The sequence below is a fragment of the Hyperolius riggenbachi genome, chromosome 8 (assembly GCF_040937935.1).
Source record: "Hyperolius riggenbachi isolate aHypRig1 chromosome 8, aHypRig1.pri, whole genome shotgun sequence".
In the NCBI taxonomy this organism is placed as follows: domain Eukaryota; kingdom Metazoa; phylum Chordata; class Amphibia; order Anura; family Hyperoliidae; genus Hyperolius; species Hyperolius riggenbachi.
The window spans coordinates 268,358,976-268,380,969 of NC_090653.1; the positions used below are offsets into that span (position 1 = coordinate 268,358,976).

The 21,994-nt window shown below is 46.1% G+C and overlaps 1 protein-coding gene across 1 annotated transcript in view; it reads left to right on the top strand.

Annotated features, from left to right (window-relative positions):
- Positions 1-873: 873 nt before the first annotated feature.
- The window catches only part of LOC137527486 (bile salt-activated lipase-like), a 39,988-nt gene continuing 18,867 nt past the window's right edge, over positions 874-21,994 (top strand). Inside the window, exons 1-6 of the mRNA XM_068248002.1 lie at positions 874-950; positions 1,886-1,973; positions 11,357-11,510; positions 13,078-13,200; positions 16,163-16,360; positions 18,308-18,438. Of these exons, the coding sequence (XP_068104103.1) occupies positions 874-950; positions 1,886-1,973; positions 11,357-11,510; positions 13,078-13,200; positions 16,163-16,360; positions 18,308-18,438 (771 nt within the window). The remainder of the gene's footprint in view (positions 951-1,885; positions 1,974-11,356; positions 11,511-13,077; positions 13,201-16,162; positions 16,361-18,307; positions 18,439-21,994) is intronic.

Below are 21,994 nucleotides of genomic sequence, written 5' to 3' on the forward strand. Positions count from 1 at the left end.
AGGGGAAAAAAATTATATACTACAATTGCGGAAATAAATATGGGTAGCGCTGAGAAACGGGAATACCCAATTAGCACTCAGGGATTCCTCTTGGTCCAGCCCTCATATAGAAATAATTTGTGTGATGTAGACCCAGGCTCTTTGATATGAATACTAGAAAAGAACATCCTATAGGTCACATCATGAAATCCTGAGGTTCATCAAGACTTTCTTCTGTATCTTCAATTCTTGGTCTCCCAGAATTGAAATGCATTCTGGGAGACCAAGTATTATTTCTACTGACTTCGGAACACACAGGTAAAGGAAACCTGGGAAATAAAAATATAAATATATACTGTATATATACCTAGGGCTCAGAACCGGGACAAGGTCCTCCAGCACCCAAGGCTGAGACACCAAAGTGCGCCCCTCCATCCCCCCTCCCCAGACATCACACACTGATTGCTATTAGACTAAGAGGCACCCCAGGGCCCCAACACCTTAATCTCTAGTTATCTGGCTTGCAGTCACTGCCAGGTATCCCTTTTTCTTGTTTGTCTTTGCTTAAAACATAAATGGGGAATGATAGCTGGGTGAGTTGTGCGACCCTCCTACACAGCGCCCTGATGCTGGAGCCTCTCTTGCCTCTGCCTCAGCCCGGCCCAGTTATGACTTCCTCCAGCCCCCTCCAGGCTTATTGTTCCCTCGCCATCTTCTTCCGCCTCCAGGTTCTACTGCACTTTGCCCCGCAACGTCCTGTGGTCCATGGCCAACTGAGCATGCATGGCTAAGCCGCGTGCGTTCATTGTCTGCACAGTTCTACTGCACAAGCACAGTGACGGGGAAAACACAAGGCTGGACTGTGACTGCGCCGACTAGACGATTTTCCGGGGCATGTTGCAGGCGAACCAGGCGGCGGAGGAGGGCGGTGATGGGGCGATAAGCCTGGAGGGGGCTGGAGGAAACCCCAGGTATGTACATGTTTTAAATTTTCCATCTCCGGTATACTTTAAACATTCCCTGTAATGCACTTGCCAATACTAATATGGAAAACTGGGGGGAAAAAGGAGGTGCCCCAAATGCGGCTTGATAGACAGAGCGGCACTTTACTTGGCCTGAGGAAGTGGGCTGGGTCCCACGAAACGCGTTGCCAGTGCTTAATTATTATTACATTTCTTTTTCTAAAGTGATTTGTGTAACAATCTGCTAGGGTGTGAGGGACACTAGCAGACAAACAGATATCTGATGCTCCCAGGAGGGGAAACGCCGTACAATAAAGACAGTGAACATTAGAAGGCAGCACTGACACTGCAATACAGATACTGAGAGTGGTCAGGAAAATCGAGTCAGCAACAGATCAGATAGGAGAGGTACAAAATCGGCAGGCAATATCAGAGTCATAAACCAGGCAGAGGTCGGCAACAAATCAGATTGGCAAAGGTACAGAATCGGTGGGCAAATCAGAGTGTGTAATAAGGCCAAGGTCGTCAACAGATCAGATTGGCAGAGGTACAGAATCAGTAGGCAAAAGGATAGTCGAGAACAGGCAGAAAGTAAATAATATCAATCACAAATAGTATTCAAGGCCTGAGCTAGTGTGTAATCCCCGGGGTCCTGCCGGATCAAAGCACACAAGGATCTGACTAAGGTCTGAAGCCTTCACAGTATGTGTTAGCTAGAGTAGACAACAAGCGAATGCCAGAACAGAGCTTAAGAAGCCCGGGATGAACAGATTGGCACGCCCCCAGCCTACCCAGCCAGTCAGAGTCCGGAGGTGGAGCAATGCGTGTCAGCTGACCAACAGTCAGCTGACACGTCTTCTCAGGGCATAAAAGGTGCGCCACTGACCGCGCGTGCGCCTGCCCTCATCTACAGCCCGCACACCACGTGACCGGCCCCCTGTCAGAGCGCCGCCGATCTCCTCCATAGCAACGTGGCTGAAGCCGCCGGAAGTCACAGATCCGTCGCCAGTAGCAGCGGCGGCCGCAGCAGAGGTAAGCTCTGCATTTCTGACAATTTGTCGTCTATGAGGTAAGCCACCTCCTCCTTTCGAATTTTATTGTTTTTAAAGTGTTTTATATACCTATTGGACGCCTCTTCACCTCCTGTTGCCAATACTAAAGATGTCACCACCTGTAATAAATTTAAGAATGTAAATCGGGGTGATGAAAGATTTAATCATTTTACAATGGGCAAATACTGACTAAAAATGTATAAAGTAATATTGTACAAGAAAGAACCAAAGTTTGAGGACCTAACCTGAAACATTCCAGTCTAATTAATCAAACTCCCAGTTAAATAATCAGAACTTAACTCTAATGAATAGGTGGTATAACCTACAGTTTTTTCAGCTTAGCGATTGGACTGATCCTCTCACTGATAAACATATAAAGAAATCTAATTTAGAGGATAGGATTTCTTTTAACCCACAACTACATATGGAATACAACTAAATGATTAATTTTCCCCATACCTATGTCCATAAGGCTACATCTATATTCCATTATTCTCCTATTTGAATTTGATTTTTGAACCTGAGATGAACAAAAGAAAAAAAAAGCTTCCTCCAGCCCCCATGGTCCTGACATCACACTGTGGGAGGGTTTTCACCACAATATCAGCTATATGATCTACTAGAGCAGGGATCTCAAATGCAATTTACCTGGGGGGCCGCAGGAGGCAAAGTCAGCATGAGGCTGGGCCGCATAAGGAATTTCACAATCGCGGCGCATCACCGCCTCTGCCTGCCCCTCTCACTCTTCCTTCACAGAGAGGGGCGGGGAGAGGCGGCGATCCGTGCGGCGATTGACGTCAGGAGGGGAAGAGTTGAAGCTGAAAGCTCTGCCCCTTCCAGGAAATGCCGGCTGATTGCCCCTTAGGCGATTTGGGGGCTCTGCAGCCCTCGTTTAGCGGCGGGGATGCGGCGGATTACTTGGGAGCACTGAAGCGAACTATAAGGAAGCTTTTGCCGGCGAGGGCCACAGAATATTGTATCGAGGGCCGCAACTGGCCCGCGGGCCGCGAGTTTGAGACCCCTGTACTAGAGGAAAGGTAAAGATTTGTCATGGGAAAGGGGGTAACTATCAGCTACTGATTGGGATGAAGTTCAATCCTTGGTTAGGATTACTCTTTAAAATTCTGATAATTGCAGAGCAGATCCTGTTAGTTGGTATTCGTTTGCCAAACAGAGATTTAGAGCTTGAGGTTGGACATTTGGCACTTCAAACTGTACTTGCTAAAGTAGTAAAGCAATCAGCATAAATTGTGTCTAGGATCACATGAATTGATTTTTATTCGCCACAGATAAGTGATGATTAAACTTTTATCAATTATGTATCAGCTATGTGGCCACTGCCAAATCTCACAAAGCAGCCCATGCTTTGTCAGATCTGGCAGTGGCCACATAGATGATAAAAGTTTAATCAAAACTTTGCTATGGGGCCTCATGGTTTCTGACTATGTAGGTAGAAACCAACATTTTGGCTGCCCCCTCCCCCCAAAAAAAGTTATAAGGCACCTTTGTGCTCCTCACTCGCATCCACACATACCAGTTTTAGCTTGCCAGGGGGCGTACAGCCGTACAAGAGAAATCGCCGCCGGGAGACTTGGGCGCAGGATACAGCCTATATTCGGCTTACCCTGCTCCTGCACAAGTCCCAGTGGCGTTAATTACTATTTCCCCTCCAGGTCCACGTGGATGGTAGGGAATGATGTAATTCAGCTTCCAGCTATTGCTGGCGGCTGAATTACAGTGTTTTAAAAGTAACTTCAGCTCCGTCTTCTGACGGCGCCGAAGTTACTCACTGTGTGCCGCTATAGCTGTAATTCCTATTACGCTCTATGCACACTGCGCCCAAATCTCTTGCGCTCTAATCGACGTGCTCGGCCAGAGGTGCCTCCCAGAATTGTGAAACCCCTTAGTATTGGTAGCCAGAGGTATCAGCTAATCAGCTATATTAAAGCGGTATTGTCACCATAAAAATCTAATTTCTACAGCAACTGGTCTGAGTGTATTAAGTGATAAAGATGCTAATCCTGCATTCAAAACTTTTTCTGCTGTTATGGTTTGTAGTTATCACATACTTTAGGAGCACTGGCCCTAGTGCCAAACAGTGCCAAAGAGTTGAATGCTGGGAGTTCTTTTTATCTATAATATATTCCTCCTCTTCCATTTATTTCCCTGCCTAGCTTTCTTATCTGAAACACCCTCTGATTACTTGTGTTTACAAGCAAGGCTGAGGTGACTCAGTGATTGGATGTGTAAATAAGACAGTGCAGTTGTTAGTATACACCTCAGTGGGAGTGTCTGAAGACTCTGGGAGGAGGGCAGCTATTGAATACACAATAAGCAAGAGAACGGAGGGGGGGGGGGGGGGGGAAGCAAGAGTCAGGGAGGATATGATGTCAGCATTAGCTTGGCAAAATGGCCACTGCCTAGAATAGGATTTTCTGCTTTTTCTTTATAAAATTCACAGGAATCATTACGTGGATAGCACAATACATCTGTTATGTAAGTAGAGGTAGTATTTATCTACTTATATATGTGTTTTTTATTTCTAGGTTAGCATGGGTGTCGCTTGTTCTTTAAATATCCAGCCAGAGGGGGCCCTCAGTATAAGATAGCCCACAGTATGGATGACTTCTCTACATTGCTCTGTTCACTATACTCTGCACCTGAGGCTCCAGGGGCTTACTGAGGACACCATTACCACTGTCAGCCATTACCACTGGGCCCCCTTGGCTATGGGCCGCATAGCAGCAGCTATGGCTGCTATGGTGATCCCTATGCCACTGTCACGAAGCGTGTTGTTTTCATCCCTGCCGTCCACTAAGGAGCAGTGCTGAGCAGATGGCCTTCAGATTAAACAACAACAACCAATCTATGATTAGGAATGTTATTTTATAAAAGCTGATATTGTTGACTAGTGCACATGGCCTGAAACAAAATGTAAATAGGATATATATATACAGTATATGCAGCTCAGGGCATGATTGATACGCTGTGTGTGCAGCTGTGAAGGCTCTCACAGTCTCCTAGAATGAGGTCTACATCACCCTAGACTAGAAGCTTCATAGATGACTATAGGGTGATTGGGCGGAGAGATCTCAGCTTAGGGCTGTAGGTAAGCATATATATAGAGGGCGTCACCCTTTGAGTTCGGACCCAGAGATGGCTCGCTGGTTAGCTCTTACCTTGGCCTTGGCCAGCCTCCTGGCAGCTGCCCATGCGGCATCGGTAAGACATTTTCAGAGCTTTCTAACATTCTTTGTACTTAACCACTTCAGGACCACAGGATTAAACCCTCCTAGTGACCAGGCTATTTTTTACAAATTGGTGCTCTGCAGCTTTAAGGGGTTGCTGCAGAGCCATCCAACTTAGCACACAAGTGATCCCCCCCCCCCCCTCCTTCTCTGCCCACCAACAGAACTTTCTGTTGGTGGGCTCTGATCGCTGCTACTACGTTTGTTTGTTTGTTTTTTTATTAACTTTATTGTGATTATTTTTAATTAAAAATTGACATTTTCTTTAAAGGGACTCAGAGCTCCCAAACAAATAAGGTTTATACGTACCTGGGGCTTCCTCCAGCCCCATCAGCTTGGATCGCTCCAACGCCGCCGTCCTCCAATGTCTACAGCGCCGGTACTGGGTCCCCGCACTTCCGTCAGTCGATCCCCAGCAAAACATTCCCCCAGGACTTGACGCCAATTGGCTTTAGGCAGTCCTGGGGAGCCCACCGGCGTGACACAGTCGTTAGGAGGTTAAAGGGTATCTGAACAGACATGGGACATGCTAAGGCCCCATTTACACTTAATCAATAATCAGTTGCACTCTGTTACAACTGAAAGGACAACTGATTTTCAAAGTAATGGCAATGTTTTCCTATGGCTTAGTTTACACTATATGGGTTTTAACTGAAAGATTTTTCATAATGATCTTCTATGAAGAAGAAAACAAAAACACGTAGAAACTGATTAAGTGTAAATGGGGCCTAAAGTACGGTGACCAGAGGTCCCGCTTTAACCGGGACGCGTCCCGGATTCAGGGTCCCTTGTCCCAGGCCGAGCGATGTCCCGGGAAACGTCCTGCTTTTAGCCGCGGGACGTCCCTGCCTTGGGACTCTGGCCACCGTCCGATTGCAACTGGCCACAGCGTCTAATAGAAGCCGCAGCAGTTCATAGCCTGCAGCCCCGCTCCAGCCTGCATAGTCTTCCGGCAGGCAGAGCAGGGCTACGGGAAGATGGCGTCCGAAGCCCTATACTGGAGATTATTTGTGTCTCCAGTACAGGTCTTCGGGCGCCATCTTCCCGTAGCCCTGCTATTCCATTCAGCGCGGGAGATATGCAGGAGCAAGATCGTCCGGGGAGCTGCGCGCCAGAGGCTGGCCGGGAGAGGAGACTTCTGCCAGGTGAGTAAATTATTTTTTTTGCAGGTGAAATGATGCCCACATTGCGTTATTTTCTGCTGAAATGTTGCCCACATTGCGTTATATACTTCTGAAATGTTGCCCACATTGCGTTATTTTCTGCTGAAATGTTGCCCACATTCCGTTATTTTCTGCTGAAATGTTGCCCACATTGCGTTATTTTCTGCTGAAATGTTGCCCACATTGCGTTATTTTCTGCTGAAATGCTGCCCACATTGCTTTATTTTCTGCTGAAATGTTGCCCACATTGCGTTATTTTCTGCTGAAATGTTGCCCACATTGCTTTATTTTCTGCTAAAATGTTGCCCACATTGCGTTATATTCTGCTGAAATGTTGTGCACATTGCGTTTATTTTCTGGTGAAATGCTGCCCACATTGAGTTATTTCCTGCTGAAATGTTGCCCACATTGTGTTATTTTCTGCTGAAATGTTGCCCACATTGCGTTATTTTCTGCTGAAATGTTGCCCACATTGCGTTTATTTTCTGGTGAAATGCTGCCCACATTGCGTTATTTCCTGCTGAAATGTTGCCCACATTGTGTTATTTTCTGCTGAAATGTTGCCCACATTGCGTTATTTTCTGCTGAAATGTTGCCCACATTGCGTTATTTTCTGCTGAAATTTTGCCCACATTGCGTTATTTTCTGCTGAAATTTTGCCCACATTGCGTTATTTTCTGCTGAAATTTTGCCCAAATTGCGTTTATTTTCTGGTGATAAACACCAGGTTGAACCCAGAAAAATCTAGGATCAATGTGAACATATGTTGATACAGTCCCAAGCCTACATAACACTAGGCTGTGTTGGTTAAGAATCCAGGGCTAGTACGGACTAATTCCACACTGCCCTGCATTGCTTTCTGCTCCCTGTCACATGTTACCTTAGATAGTGGGTGTGTCTGCTCCTCCTCTTCTCGTTGTGTCTCATTTACAGCTAGGACCACATTGCTGATATCCTTTTACCTGGTGGGTCCAAGATTTCATAGACTATTGATGTATGCTGCATGCATAGGCACACACCACCCAGCATTAAAGAGCAGTGCTGCTCATCCAATATTCGGGTATCCAAACTACCCAGGTAAACCGAACTTTTTTCACTATCCGAACTTTGAATAGGAATTTGGATATTTCATAAAATCCGAATAGCACTATCCGAGCAAACTTGTATGTTAAAATCCGAAATCCGGTCGGATAGTCAGTTTTAGTATCCGAGCAGAAGCCAAAATCACCTTCAATGGCAAAAATCCAAGAGAGAGAGAGAAAAAGAGAGAGAGAGAGAGAGAGAAAAGAGAGAGAGAGAGAGAGAGAGAGAGAGAGAGAGAGAGAGAGACAGAGAGAGAGAGAGAGAGAGAGAGAGAGAGAGAGCGTGAGAGAGAGCGTGTGAGAGGGAGAGAGAGAGAGAGCGTGAGAGAGAGAGAGAGAGAGAGAGAGAGAGAGAGAGAGAGAGAGAGAGAGAGAGAGAGAGAGAGAGAGAGAGGTTTGGAAGCAATTTAAGCCGTTTTCAGGCCACTTCCTGTTTTCTATCCGGATATCTGAATACGACCGGATATCTAGGATAATGGGTTCGGATATCCGATTTTACTCGGATACCAAAAAGTTTGGATCCGGATATCTGGGTCAATTTGGATTTTTAAAAGGGGTATCCGAGCAGCACTGTTAAACTTCTACTTTTAAAGGCAGAACCTCTCATGCAAAGATATGTCTTAATGCTGCAGTGCGAGGTGGTCTCAGGGCTAATAACTTAACCGCTCGCCTGTAATTCATTACACAGGTGAAGCTCCACCCCCTCCAGCAACAAAACAGCCGCAGCCATTTTTTCAGTGTCTTGTGAAACTCTGGCCCCCTCAAACTGTGTTTCCGTGGCCCGTCCCAGCTTGGCAACCACTAATTAGGCTGCGACTACTGAGCTGGAGGCAGGCTGCGGCAACGCAGGTTAGGGTGGCCAGAGCTTTGTCAGACCCCCGATCCTGGCAGCATTAAGACAGAACCTTACATAACAGGCTCTGTCTCTTACACAGGAAGTACTCCTTAATTTATGGGAGCTAGGACTGCTGGATGGTAATGATGCAGTCCTAGCTCCAGAAGGGTGAATGGGTGGATGCCTGTGAAAAGGGGAGGCTGCACAGTCCACTACCTATGGAAAGAGTGGTGACAAATTAAAGGGAAGTTGAAATGAGAAAAATACAGAGGCTTCATTTGGTTATATACAATACCGGTTGCTTGGCTGTCATGCTCAGCTTTTGGCTTTAGTTATTTTTGAGTCATACACCTGCAACAAGCATGCAGCCAGTGGAGCCACACCAGGGTCACAGCATCAGGTCTGCACGCTTATTCTGGGTTTGTGACTTACAGTATTTGAGGCAGAGCATCCGCTCAGAAGTCAAGCATTGTTTATTAGAGAATGAAGATGGCAGCCTCCCTATTCCTCTCATTTCAGGTTCCCTTTAAGGGTCATGCAGTGAGGCAATGAATTAGTCAGCAGTAACTCTGGTGTGCAAATGTTCATATGGTCTCAAAGAGTTGGAATCAACTAAATGAATGAGGAGGAGAGGAGAAGGAACTCTGATATAGATTTTTAAACAATATTTAAAGAGAATTTTTTTTGCTATATTTACCTTTTAATTAGCTTCAGAAGTCTCATCAGCGGTAAACCGCCGCATCCCCGACGAAACACGAGGGCTGCAGACCCCCCAAACCCCCGGGCAAACATCCACGACCAACTTGGTCGTGGATTGTGCTGCCCTGAGAGGCAGAGCTATGAGCTGTAGCTCTGCCTCTCCTGCCATCAATCGCCGCACGGATCTCCGCCTCTCCCCGCCTCTCTCTGTGAAGGAAGACTGAGAGAGGCGGGGAGAGGCGGCGATTGACATCAGAAGAGGCAGAGCTGCAGCAGAGAGCTCTGCCCCTTCCAGGAAGCGCCGGCCAGATTCCCCCCCGGGGATTTGGGGGGTCTGCTGTCTGCAGCCCTCGTTTTTCGGGGGGAATGCAGCGGTTTACTGCTAATGAGAGTACTGAAGCGAATTAAAAGGTAAATGTAGCAACAAATTTTCGCTTCAGACTCTCTTTAAAGAGACTCTGAAGCCTCTTTAAAAATAAGTTTTTACCTTTTATTTACTTTATGGATCCTTGCCAGACCTAAAACGCCGCATTCCCGCAGCCGAACGAGGGTTTTATCGCCCTCAAATCCTAGGGCAAAAATCAACGACTTTCCTGGTCGTGGGTTTTGCTGCCCAGGGAGGCAGAGCTTAGCGCTGTAGCTCTGCCTCTATTCGCGTCAATCCACCGCGGATCTCCGCCTCTCTTCCGCCCCTCTCAGTGGAAGAAGACTGAGAGGGGCGGGGATAGGCGGCGAGCAGTGGGGATTGGTGCGAGGAGAGGCAGAGCTACTGCAGAAAGCTCTGGCTCTACCAGAAAATGCTCCCCCGTTTTTGCCCCGAGGATTTGAGGTTGATAAAACCCTCGTTCGGCCGCGGGAATGCAGCGTTTTAGGTCTGGAAAGGATCCTTAAACTAAATACGAGGTAGAAACTAATTTTTAAAACGGCTTCAGACTTTCTTTAAAGAGAAACCATAACCAAGGAGGATTGAACTTCATCCCAATCAGTAGCTGATACCCCCTTTCCCATGAGAAATCTTTACCTCTTCTCAAGCGGATCATCAGGGGGCTCTGTATGGCTGATATTGTGGTGAAACCCCTTCCACAGTGTGATGTCAGGACCATGGTGCTGACATCACACTATGGGAGCCTTGTTGCATTGTGGGAAATAACTGTTTCCAACTGCCAAAAAAATCAAGCAGCAGCTACTTCCACTGACATCACCTACCAGTAGTAAAAATGTTGCCATGTGAAAATGTCAGAATGTAAATCAGGGAGAGGAAATAGGCAAACACTGATTATCTCATCATTGGGAGCGTTCTGCACACACAGGGCTGCTGGTGGGATCCATTTCGGTGATGGCTGGATAGCTGGCTGGTGGGATCCATTTGGGTGATGGCTGAATGTCTGGCAGATGGGGTCCATTTAGGTGATCAAAATCAAAATTTGTATGGCCAGCTTTAGATATTTGCCTACCTCAGGTGATAAAATGAAGGCAAGCAATTATAGAAACCACAATTATTAAGCAATGATACATACCACATGTAAACGTCACAAACAGAACTCAAAAGATTTTGAGCAGAGCAGGTTGTCCAAGCTATTAGGGAAGAAAAGTCACCTACACATGTACTTGGCTAGTTCGCTGGCATGTTTTAATCCTTACTTGCTAACAAGCTGCTCCTGCGTGGACAGATCACAGACAAATCATTTCAGCCCCCAGCCTGTGTATCACGACTCTACAAACAAGGTAGAGGGGGAGAGGCAGGAGGGAGTGAAACTCTGTGTGTCTAATTCCTTATCTCAGTAGCTAAGCATTGCTGGAGACCGGAGCTTGTATTTTACAAACAAGACGTTTTGACTCAGGAAAATACCATTTATTGGCTAATTTTAAATAAAACAATATGCTTTCAGCTTGTAAGCCTTCTTCAGAGAGATTTTTGTGCAAATAAGTGTCATCCAGATACATTAATTACAAGGGATCTTGCAAGGATTGTGAAGAATTTATGGCAAAATGGATAAGACCCTTGGTTTTAGGTAATGCCTACATAAACTCAGGCTGACATGGAGAGTTTTTTTACACACCCTATCCTGCTTGGTGTATGCTCCTGGAGCCTGGAAACAGTTAACTTTATGTTACTGAACCAGGGGGAGCACTCAGGGGGCCCAGTGCCCCAGTGTAGCAGCGCCACTATCTACTTTAAGCTTCTCAACACCTGGAGGAAAGGTTATTTTTTAGTTGGAGGGCTTTTTGGTCTTTTAGTTTTCTATACTTTCCTAGTGGTTCAGAGTCACCATGATTTGCTTGAGTATTCTGCATCAAATAGTGTGCATTTACATATATTTTTTTATTCCTTGCAGCTGGGAGTGGTGCGCACAGAAGGAGGATATGTGGAAGGAAACAACAAGAGAATTGGCATCATTAATCCAAGTTTCATCGATGTTTTCAAGGGCATCCCCTTTGCTGCTCAGCCTCGAATGCTTGAGAAAGCTCAGACTCACCCAGGATGGTCCGGTACGTCTTGTAGAGACTCTTCAGCCATTATTGTGTAATTCTGTCCAGACTCCCGCAGAAAGGAGCATATATAAGGGGCATCTAAGATCCAGAAAGATTTATGAAAGCAAACCTGACCCCCGGCAAAGCTACCTAAAGGTAAGCACATAGGTATGTAGTGTACATGCTGGAGCTGCATACCTCTGTGCGTTGTCCACTACTGCTCATTCACCCTTTCCTCCCAGGCCACCTGGATCCTCTGCTAGGCAGCCCAGTAATTCATCCAGTCGGCCCAGCCCGGCCATGCGCACTCCCCCATCCCAGAAAGTGCTCTGCACCTGCACAGTAGTACTGCACAGGCGTAGTACGCTCCCGGTGACGGGATCGTGATGGAGCGTGTGCGCAGAGGCGTATTTACAGGGGTGCAGGTATAGCATGTGCCATGGGCGCCTCTTACTGGGGGCGCTGCTCCCTAGCATCTTTGGTGTTCTCCATACAGATTCTAGTTATTATCTTGGGGAAAGGCTGCTACCTGGTTACACAACCAATTCAACCAAGACTATATGTAAAATTTTTGGAGGGGCAAGCCCCCTCTCTGGCGGTGAAGTTCAACGTTTGCCAAAGGCGCTGTTTTCCCTAGATACGCCTCTGCGTGTGCGGCCAGGCCATGCATGCACAGCTCTCCGCTGACTGAATGAATTACTGGGCCGCCTAGTGTAGGATCCAGGCAGCGTGGGACCAATGAGCCTGAAGGGGCTGGAGGAAGCCCTATGTAGGTATAATTTTTTTTCCCCGCAGTCTCAGGTTTCCTTTAAGGCCCACAGATATGCCGGTAATTGTAAATCATAGGGCCACATATAAAGAAAAAAATAGAAACTAAACATCTCTAGTTAGACAATGCGTGAGGTGGTTGCATGATCGCTGTCAATTTACAAAGATCAGGTTGTCACAGTGGCATGTGGCAGAGACTGAATGTGCATAGGGTCACCTGGTTGCTGAGCTGGTGTGACCACGGGGGTTGGGGGGATGGGTGTCTCCGATGATAATGTCCTCCATTATATTGCCTTAAATTTAGTCTCCTCCACTATTATGCACCCTATTATACTGCCTTCCATTATACTGTCCCCTGTTTTTGCATCTTCTATCATTATTCCCCCTTTACCCCCTCTATTTTGTAACAGTTTTTATTATTTTTATTTCACTTTGGCGCCTCTGAACCACATACATATGCATTTCTTATCTTATTGCTTTAACCTCCCTGGCGGTAATCCCAAGCTATGCTCAGGCTAGCTGCCGGGAGCTCTATGCAGAGTATAGCGCGCAGCGGGCATTTTTACCCACCTCCCGGGGAATCCAGACGTCAGTAGCTATTCGCCTTCCTGACTGTCCTCCGAGGCTCTGAATCACTCTGGTGAGATCGCCGTCATCGATCTCACCACAGAGTTACAGCGCCACCCGGGGGACAGAGGTAAAATTGCACTTATGGAAGAATCCATTGTGTAACATACTGTAGATGTCGACAAATTCTGCTAAATATGATCTTTTTCCCCTGAAATCTAAAATGTGATATTATCATTGGTCTCTGCAGGTACCCTGAAGGCCAAAGACTTTAAAGATCGCTGCCTGCAAGTCACCTTGACTCAGAAGGACACCCGTGGAAGCTTGGACTGCCTGTATCTGAACGTCTGGGTCCCCCATTCCGGCAAATCAGGTGAACACAGGGGCGTAGCAATAGGGGGTGCAGAGGTAGCGACCGCATCGGGGCCCTTGGGCCAGAGGGGCCCCGAAGGGCCCTCCCTTAACTACAGAATTAGCTCTCTATTGGTCCTATGCTCATAATAATGACTTCTGTAGATACTTTGAATAGTGGTAATCAATAACAAACTGTTCCCCATCCCCTTCTTGCACCTCTGACACTGTAGTTGCCATTGGCAGATTTTGGTGCGCCGTATAAATTGTTATGTATAGAGTGCTTGGGGGGCCCCATTTTAAAACTTGCATCGGGGCCCACAGCTCCTTAGCTATGCCACTGGGTGAACACATTGCATGGCTATTATTATGGAGGGCTGGCTATAACCAGGTACACAAAACCATACCTCCCAACATTTTGAGATAGGAAAGAGGGACACTTGAAGACACGCCCCTGCCACACCCCTACCCATGCCCCCACCACACCCCTCACCATGCATATCACAAAAAAAATCTGTAACTAGACTAAATAGGACCCCCCTCCAAAAATGACAGCATGGGGCCCCATTTGGAGTTTTCTGCTGTGAAGAAGCGCCTGGAAGCAGGAACAAATTACACACTTTCCTGCACACAGTTTTTGTGGACGAACAGGGAGGTTTCTTTGCTAATTGGCTGCACTTGCGGATACGGAGAGGGGGGAGGAGGAGGAGCCTCTGGGCCCCCCTGCAATGGCGGGGGTCACAGGGGTGATTGCTAAGCCCATGGATGAAGTTTTATCATTCAAACCACACTTGTCCTTTCTATCGTCATCAGTTTTGCTTCATTTTAACATTTGAAAATAAGAAATATATTCATTTAAATTATGGGAATAGAAAACAACATATTTAAATAGATCTGTACATTAGACCTGGAAAGGGGACAAATGAGGAAGAAAGAGAGATGGGTGGGGCACTTGGTTCCCAAAGAGGCACTGTTCCTCCGAAAGAGAGACAGTTGGAAGCTATGACAAAACCATCCCTGATGCATTTATGTCACTCCATTCGCTCATTTAACAAAGTTACTAATTTTTCCAGATAAAGCTGTCAAGGGGGGAATCAGGGTCTCTGCATTTAAAGGGACTCCGAGCACCTCTCATGGGCATGCCTTTAAGCCAGACGACTTCCACCAAAGTCGTGCTATGACCCCTCTGGAGGAGCCTCTTGCAATGGCCATGCGTGTCACTTCCTCTTCCTGCTTCATTCAGTGATGCACTTCTCTAACAGAGAAGACAGGGGTGACCCGTAACAAGTTATAACATAGCCAAGAAAGCAGCAGCGATTTTTAAATTGAAATCAAACGAAAACTATTTGGGGTAGAATGGCGATTCAGTTCAGGAGTGATTTTTGTGCTTTTTTTGTGCGAATTTTCCCATTGGAAAGAAAAATTAGTTTCCTTTGACCATATTGTGAAAGCACAATGTATTTTCACAAATATATTCTTAGAATCGAAAATAGTATTTTCAGTGTGAAAATGATTAGGCAAGAGCTCTCGGATTTTGAACAGTTCCGATTTTCACATCGGAATTTGGTAGTTCCTAGTAAAATCCGTTCTGTGGATGCGAAAATTGGCTTCGGAAAGAAGAATTTTCAGCAAACACGGGGTTAACTCACTGGCTAGGAAAGTGAAAATTGGCTTCTAAAACAAGAATTTTCTGCCCATAGTGATGTCAACAAAAATGGCCGCTGGGGATTCCCTGGTACCTAAATTTATAAAAATTATTTCTTGCCTGGGCTGCATCCCCACTCTCATTCCATGTGCAGCCCACTCCTGCAACCTCCATGCATAGCAGCCAATCTTTTTCATGTATATTTGCTACCTCCCTACTCCATTTTCAGTGTCTTTTTCAAGTCCAGCAGCCGGTTTGAGGACCAATCACTTTAGACCACAGGTCATAGTTTGGGAAGGAGCCACCATGTGGCCTTTACAGATATCAAGGCAATGTGCTGGCAATGACCATATACCTAGATCAGGGGTCTCAAACTCAATTTACCCGGGGGCCGCAGGAGGCAAAGTCAGGATGAGGCTGGGCCGCATAAGGGAGTTCACGTGTCCCCGCCGCAAAACGAGGGCTGCAGAGCCCCCAAATCGCCCCGGGGGGCAATCCGCCGGCATTTCCTGGAAGGGGCAGAGCTTTCAGCTTCAGCTCTGCCCCTCCTGACGTCAATCGCCGGATCGCCGCCTCTGCCCGCCCCTCTCACTCTTCCTTCACAGAGAGGGGCGGGGGAGAGGCGGCAATCCATTCGGCGATTGACGTCAGGAGGGGCAGAGCTGAAGCTGGAAGCTCTGCCCCTCAGCGCAGTCGTGGATGTTTGCGCGGGGAATTTGGGGGTCTGCAGCCCTTGTTTAGCGCTACCCTGGCCAAAGCGCTGTGGCTGCGTATGGACCCCCTGGAAACCCTGTCAGGAAATGTATTGCTCTTTCTTTTGATACATGTAAAATTACACTACCGTTAGGCTTGCTACTAAAAGTGACATTTACCGCATTTAAAAGTATACTATTTTCCTTTGAAACTTTAAAATCGATTTTCTCAAAAACGATAAGGTCTTTTTGAAAAATTGTTTTTTCCTTATTATTCCTAATGATCTCCTTAACATATCCTGCAAATTTAGGGTTTCTAGCATTTAAGGTGGATTTGCTATTAACCATTAAAGTCGGCGGGTTTTTAAATGTGTATTTTTTTCCTTTGCAACTTTAAAATCGATTTTCTCAAAAACTATAAGGCCGATTTGAAAACATTTTTTTTCCTCTTGTAGCCACTGGGGGCCCCTACAAGCTCTGGGGCCCTGGGGCCACAAAATATTGTATCGAGGGCCGCAAATGGCCCGCGGGCCGCGAGTTTGAGACCCCTGACCTAGATGAACACAACTGTGACTTCTAAGTGCCTATCACTTATGAATAGGAATGCACTACCACCTCAAACTGAAATGCTGTCCCCTTACCTGCAGTTTCCACAAACCTTCCTGTCATGGTATGGATCTATGGTGGAGCCTACCTGTTTGGCTCATCTGAGGGAGCCAACGTTCTTAACAACTACCTGTACGATGGTGAAGAGCTGGCCCTCCGGGGCAATGTCATCGTGGTGAGCTTCAACTACCGTGTTGGACCACTGGGGTTCCTCAGCACAGGAGACGCCAATGTTCCTGGTAAGTACTACAGGATTCAATTAACATTTACTGTATGACTGAACTCAAGTCAGATGTTTTTTGGTGTTGTTTCTGTTTTTGTTTTATACACAGTGGAGAATGCATTGCTTAAAAACTCTTGTCAGGTGTTCATTTCATGGCATGTAATCACAGCTGTAAAAGGGAAGAACATTTTTTAAGAAATATTTAAAGCTGAATCCTAAAAACATAGAGATCAATTAATGAAAAAATGAATTATCACCCTGACACATCTGTACAGCACTCAGCCCCAAACTGTCCCCCAATGGATCGAGTCCCTTTCCCCCTATTTCTTGGAAAACAAAAGTTAGCTTTCTTAAAACAGAAAGTATTTGCAATTATTCTGGTTGGAGTAAGCTCTGAGATGTCTCCCAGTGCATCACTGCTGAAATATACAAATTATCCATTGTTGTCCCTGTAAGCCAAACACACCTCCAGAACCGCTGGAATGAAATGATGTGTCATGTTTCTTTGATCCTTTGAGTGCATGGCATGGATTAATGTAGCTCTATGGAGTAGGACTTGAAACACCCAGTGGTACAGACTAACCAGCAAGCTCATGGTGAACTAGAACTCCTAGGAGTGTGTAAGGGGCTACAATGGAAAAAAAGCCCTCTTACTAGAATGCTATGGACAACAAAAGTTAGCCTGCTGGGTACTCTGTAACCCAAATTTCTTGTAAGCTATCACCACTCTTCAAATTGTGAATTGGGTTGCAGAGGGTCCTCTTTGCCTCCTGTGTCATAGTTTGCACTTGGTAGTGCAAAATTCTGCACTATATGTTGGCACTTTCTATATTTTTCTTACCTTAGATGAATCTTCACCTTTGCGAAAATCTATTGTTAAAGAAAACCTGAACTGAAAATTAAAAGTCAAAATAAGCATACACAAGTCATACTTACCTTCCATGTAGTCTACTCCTCAGTGTCTTTCTCCTGTCCTGCGTCCTGTTCGTTCACTGTGATCAAGGGAATTTTCCGTTCTCCATTTTGAAAATGGCCATTACACCATAACAGCTTCCTGGTCAGCACACAGTTAAACTGTAACATCACCCACTTGAGCCATAGGGAAACATGGACATTACCTGGTACATCAGTTTTCCACTCAGCTATAACTGACAGCAACTGATATTTTACTGACAGCAACTGATATATTTCAGATCTGACAAAATATTGTCAGAACTGGAAGGGATTATTGTCAGAAGAAAACTGTGAGCTTCCGAGAGGTACTGATGGCAAGGTAACTATGTAATGTTTATTTGAAGTTACCTCATGTGTTTATTTTAAATATTTTTACTCAGTACAGGTTCTCTTTAAGTGCAGGTGTCCCCCAACGTCACTGGCCTTTCCTTAAGTTATAGGACAAAATGGATCACTGCTGTTGTTATTCTGTTGTATTACCTTCCAGGGTAAACTTCTCAAGGCTCATAACCACCAGAAGAATTTTGTACTGAATCGTTAACACCAAAACGACCGTTTACTTTACACGATATCACATAACATCATTTAGCAAATATTCACTAAATGATGTTCAACAACGGCCGATTACACGCGTTAATGGTTTGCCTTGAACGACTGTCATACGGATCCAATTGTGGACGGGTGTTCCGATCTCCATTGACCTGCATGCTAATTAGCCCCAATCTTTCAACTTCATGTTCACTCTGCTAGTTTGTTCCCACAGTACACAGTTGTGGAAGAGAGATCAGGGGACAGACTTTTGTCGCCGCATATACCCGATCCATCTCCTGTGACTTTTGTGGTGGGTATTTAGCTTCACTCATCCTCTCCCTCCTTTCTCCAAAGAATAGAGAAAACTGCGCCCTACAGCACTCAGTCAAAACTGTCACCCGAAATGATCACTAATGACTTATCATTTAAAGTGAGTGCCTAGCTTAACTCTGTGATTCTGTAACTCTGTGCCTCGTAGGAAACTATGGTCTATGGGATCAGCATATGGCCATCTCCTGGGTGAAGAGAAACATTGCTGCCTTTGGAGGGGACGCCGACAATATCACCATCTTCGGAGAGTCTGCAGGAGGTGCCAGCGTCTCATTCCAGGTAACTGAATGGTATCGGACATCAAATGTGTAGCTAAACATCAGATGGCAATCCACCCAACCAGTTCATGGTGAATCTGTGTGTATGTGGACTCAGACGTCACAAGCGGTGCTGATAACAGCCGCACTGAAACTACCTCATCTACAAGATAAGCATAGCTGGACAGTGATGATTGTAATTAGCTAATTACGATTTTGCGAAATTTCGCGTACATTTTTCCATTGACACCTATACATAATTACAAATTGACTTCATATAAGCATTCGTAATTACGCATGAATTTACGCGTAATTTGGTGCTGACTTCGTCTGTGAACAGCAAAGCTCCCATACATGCCTATTGCTAAAAAAAAAATGTTTTCAAAAAGACCATGTAGTTTTTGAGAAAATTGAATTTTCATAATTGCAAAGAAAAATGGTTTTTAAACTCAGAAAAAAATACAGTTTAAAGGGAACCTGAAGCGAGGAAAAATATTTAAAATAAACACCAGATGTAGCTGCAAATGAATATTACATACTAACCTCACCGTCAGTTCCTCTCAGAGGCTCACCAGTTTCTTCTTACAGTGATCCCTTCCAGTTCTGACAAGATTTTGTCAGAACTGAAATATACCAGTTGCTGTCAGTTATATATCAGCAGCTGTCAGTAACAACTGAATGTGCAAGGTAATGTTCATGTTTCTCTATGGCTCAAGTGGGTGAAAGTACAGTTTAACAGTTTGCTGACCAGGAAGCTGTTAGGGGGTAATGGCCATTTTTAAAATGGAGGACAGAGAAATCCATTGATCATAGTGGACAAATGGGACGCAGGAGAGGAGAAAGAGCTTTAGTAGTAGACAGGGGTGAGCCTGGGGTGCCTGGCACCTGGGTGCAAGATTTTCTCTGGCGCCTTTGGGAGTGGTTAAATGAACCGCGCCCAACCACATAACCACACCCATGTCCTGCCTAATCACACCCACACCTTCCACCTCTTTACGCATGCATGTGATACCCCATTCCTACCCCTCTTCCATGGGCTTGCTCCTGGCTGGCTTTGGCTGCCTGCGAGTCTGCTAGTCTCTGGACTGACTCAGGCTGAGAGGCTCTGCGAGTGCGACGCAGTCACACACTGCGTATTTATGGCTGCCTGCGGCCACCCTACTCTCGCTCACTCTCGTCGGCTCCTCCCCCCGCCAAGCCCAAGCGTGAGGTGGGCTGCCTGTATCTTTCCCGTTGCGCCGCGCAGCCTGCCAGTGTCGCCAACCTTTCACGTTATTTTTTACTGACAAAAGATTATTTTTACTGACAAAATTTCCCTACTAAATGCACATAAGAGACAGCCTTTCATCAGAAAATGCACATAATGACAGACAGCCTTTCATCAGTAAATGCAGAGAATGACAGACAGCCTTTCATCAGTAAATGCACATAATGAGAGACAGCTTTTCCCCAGTAAATTCACATAATAAGAGACCGCTTTTCACCAGTAAATGCACATAATAAAAGACCGCTTTTCACCAGTAAATGCACATAATAAGAGACCGTTTTTCACCGGTAAATGCACATAATAAGAGACCGTTTTTCACCAGTAAATGCACATAATAAGAGACCGCTTTCCACCAGTAAATGCACATAATAAGAGACAGCTTTTCACTAGTAAATGCACATAATAAGAGACAGCTTTTCACCAGTAAATGCACATAATAAGAGACAGCTTTTCCCCAGTAAATGCACATAATAGGAGACTGCTTTTCACCAGTAAATGCACATAATAAGAGACAGCTTTTCACCAGTAAATGCACATAATGACAAACAGCCAGTGTCCCCAGTATATGTAGCCAGCCCTTTAGGCAGTGAGTGACAGGGAGCCCCTTTAGGCAGTGAGTGACAGGGAGCCCCTTTAGGCAGTGAGTGACAGGGAGCCCCTTTAGGCAGTGAGTGACAGGGAGCCCGTTTGAGTAGTGAGTGACAGGGAGCCCCTTTAGGCAGTGAGTGACAGGGAGCCCGTTTAAGTAGACCTCAGGATCAGTGGTGACCCGACCAGTACGAGCTGGCGCCGGACGCACCTGCTCTATATGCGGAAGTGATGTCACTTCCGCATATCAGTGCGGTGTGGTAGGTCCTAGCGCCCGCACAACTGGTCGCCACCTGATCGAGGTCTGAGCAGTGATGCGGCGGCTAGAGGGAGGGAGGGAGCCGCGGCCACAGGCAGGGAGGGAGCCGCGGCCAGAGGGGGTGAGCGGCGGCCGGGCGGCGCCTGTCAGAGAGACAGGTGCTTGGGTGCAATGCACCCGCAGCACCCGCCCAGGCTCAGCCCTGGTAGTAGAATACACAGGAGGTAAGTATGACCTGTGTATGATTATTTTGACTTTTTATTTTCAGTTCAGGTTCTCTTTAAAAAACATTGTTCGTTGTATTTTTAAAATGCATTTTCTCAAAGACTCTTTTTGAAAAATTATTTTATTCATTTATACCCACTATTTTCCTTAACATTAGAGATGGCACGAACGGTTCGCATTCGAACGTGTACACGCGAACTTCGGTTGAGTTCGACCCGCCCCCTATACTACATCATTAGGATCAACTTTGACCCTCTACATCACAGTCAGCAGGCACAGGGTAGCCAATCAGGCTACACTCCCTCCTGGAGCCCCTCCCGCCCCCTTATAAAATGCAGGCAGCGTCAGCCAATTCACTCACTCGTGTGGCTGCAGTAATTAGAGAAGAGAGAGAACCTTGCTGCTGCTGACATAGGGAAAGCTTAGTTAGGCTCTTGTGTCAGGCTTGTTAGGTTGCTCCTTCTTGCTGATCTTATTGCTAAAGCACTTCTCATCCTCAACAGCTTTTTTGCGAGGTAATGTTGCTCTTGTGATGTATTTTTGTGTGTGTGTGTGTGTGTGTGTGTGTCAGCTGCACATTTGTAATACCTATCACTGCATACCCACCTGTTGTTTAGTGCACCTACCTAACTACGTGAGCGCACGCAGTGTTATATACCACCAGTCACTGCACCTGTTCACGGTACCTGTGTGTATGTGACAGCTGCAAATTTGTAATACCAGTCATTGCATAATTGTTCACAGTACCTGTGTGACCGCACGCTGTGTAATATACCACTCCGTGCATACCTGTTAACTGCACCTGTGTGACTACACATTGTATCAGTCAAGTCAGTGCATAACTTTCACTTCATCCCCCCGATATGGACAAAACAGGTAGAGGCAGAGGCATAGTTAGACCCAGAGGCAGGCCACCCGGCAGGTCTGTTCAAGGTCGTGCTGACGTGATTTCGTGCGGCCCTCGACCAAAGTACAGTGTTCAGAAGAAAGCACGTGCCATCAACTCCCAATATTGTCAGGACGTAGTTGACTATTTAACACAGAACACCTCATCTTTCTCAGCTTACGCACGGAAGCGTGACATATCTTCCTCCTCCTACTCTGATTCTTGAACCCAACTTAACAGTCCGTCGGCAGCCATCCCCAAAGTGTCATCATCACAGGGCTCAGCGGTGTGGGAATTTTTGTGTGTGTCTGCCTCAGATGAGAGCAGTGTCTCGAGGGAGTGGGGGGGCGTGG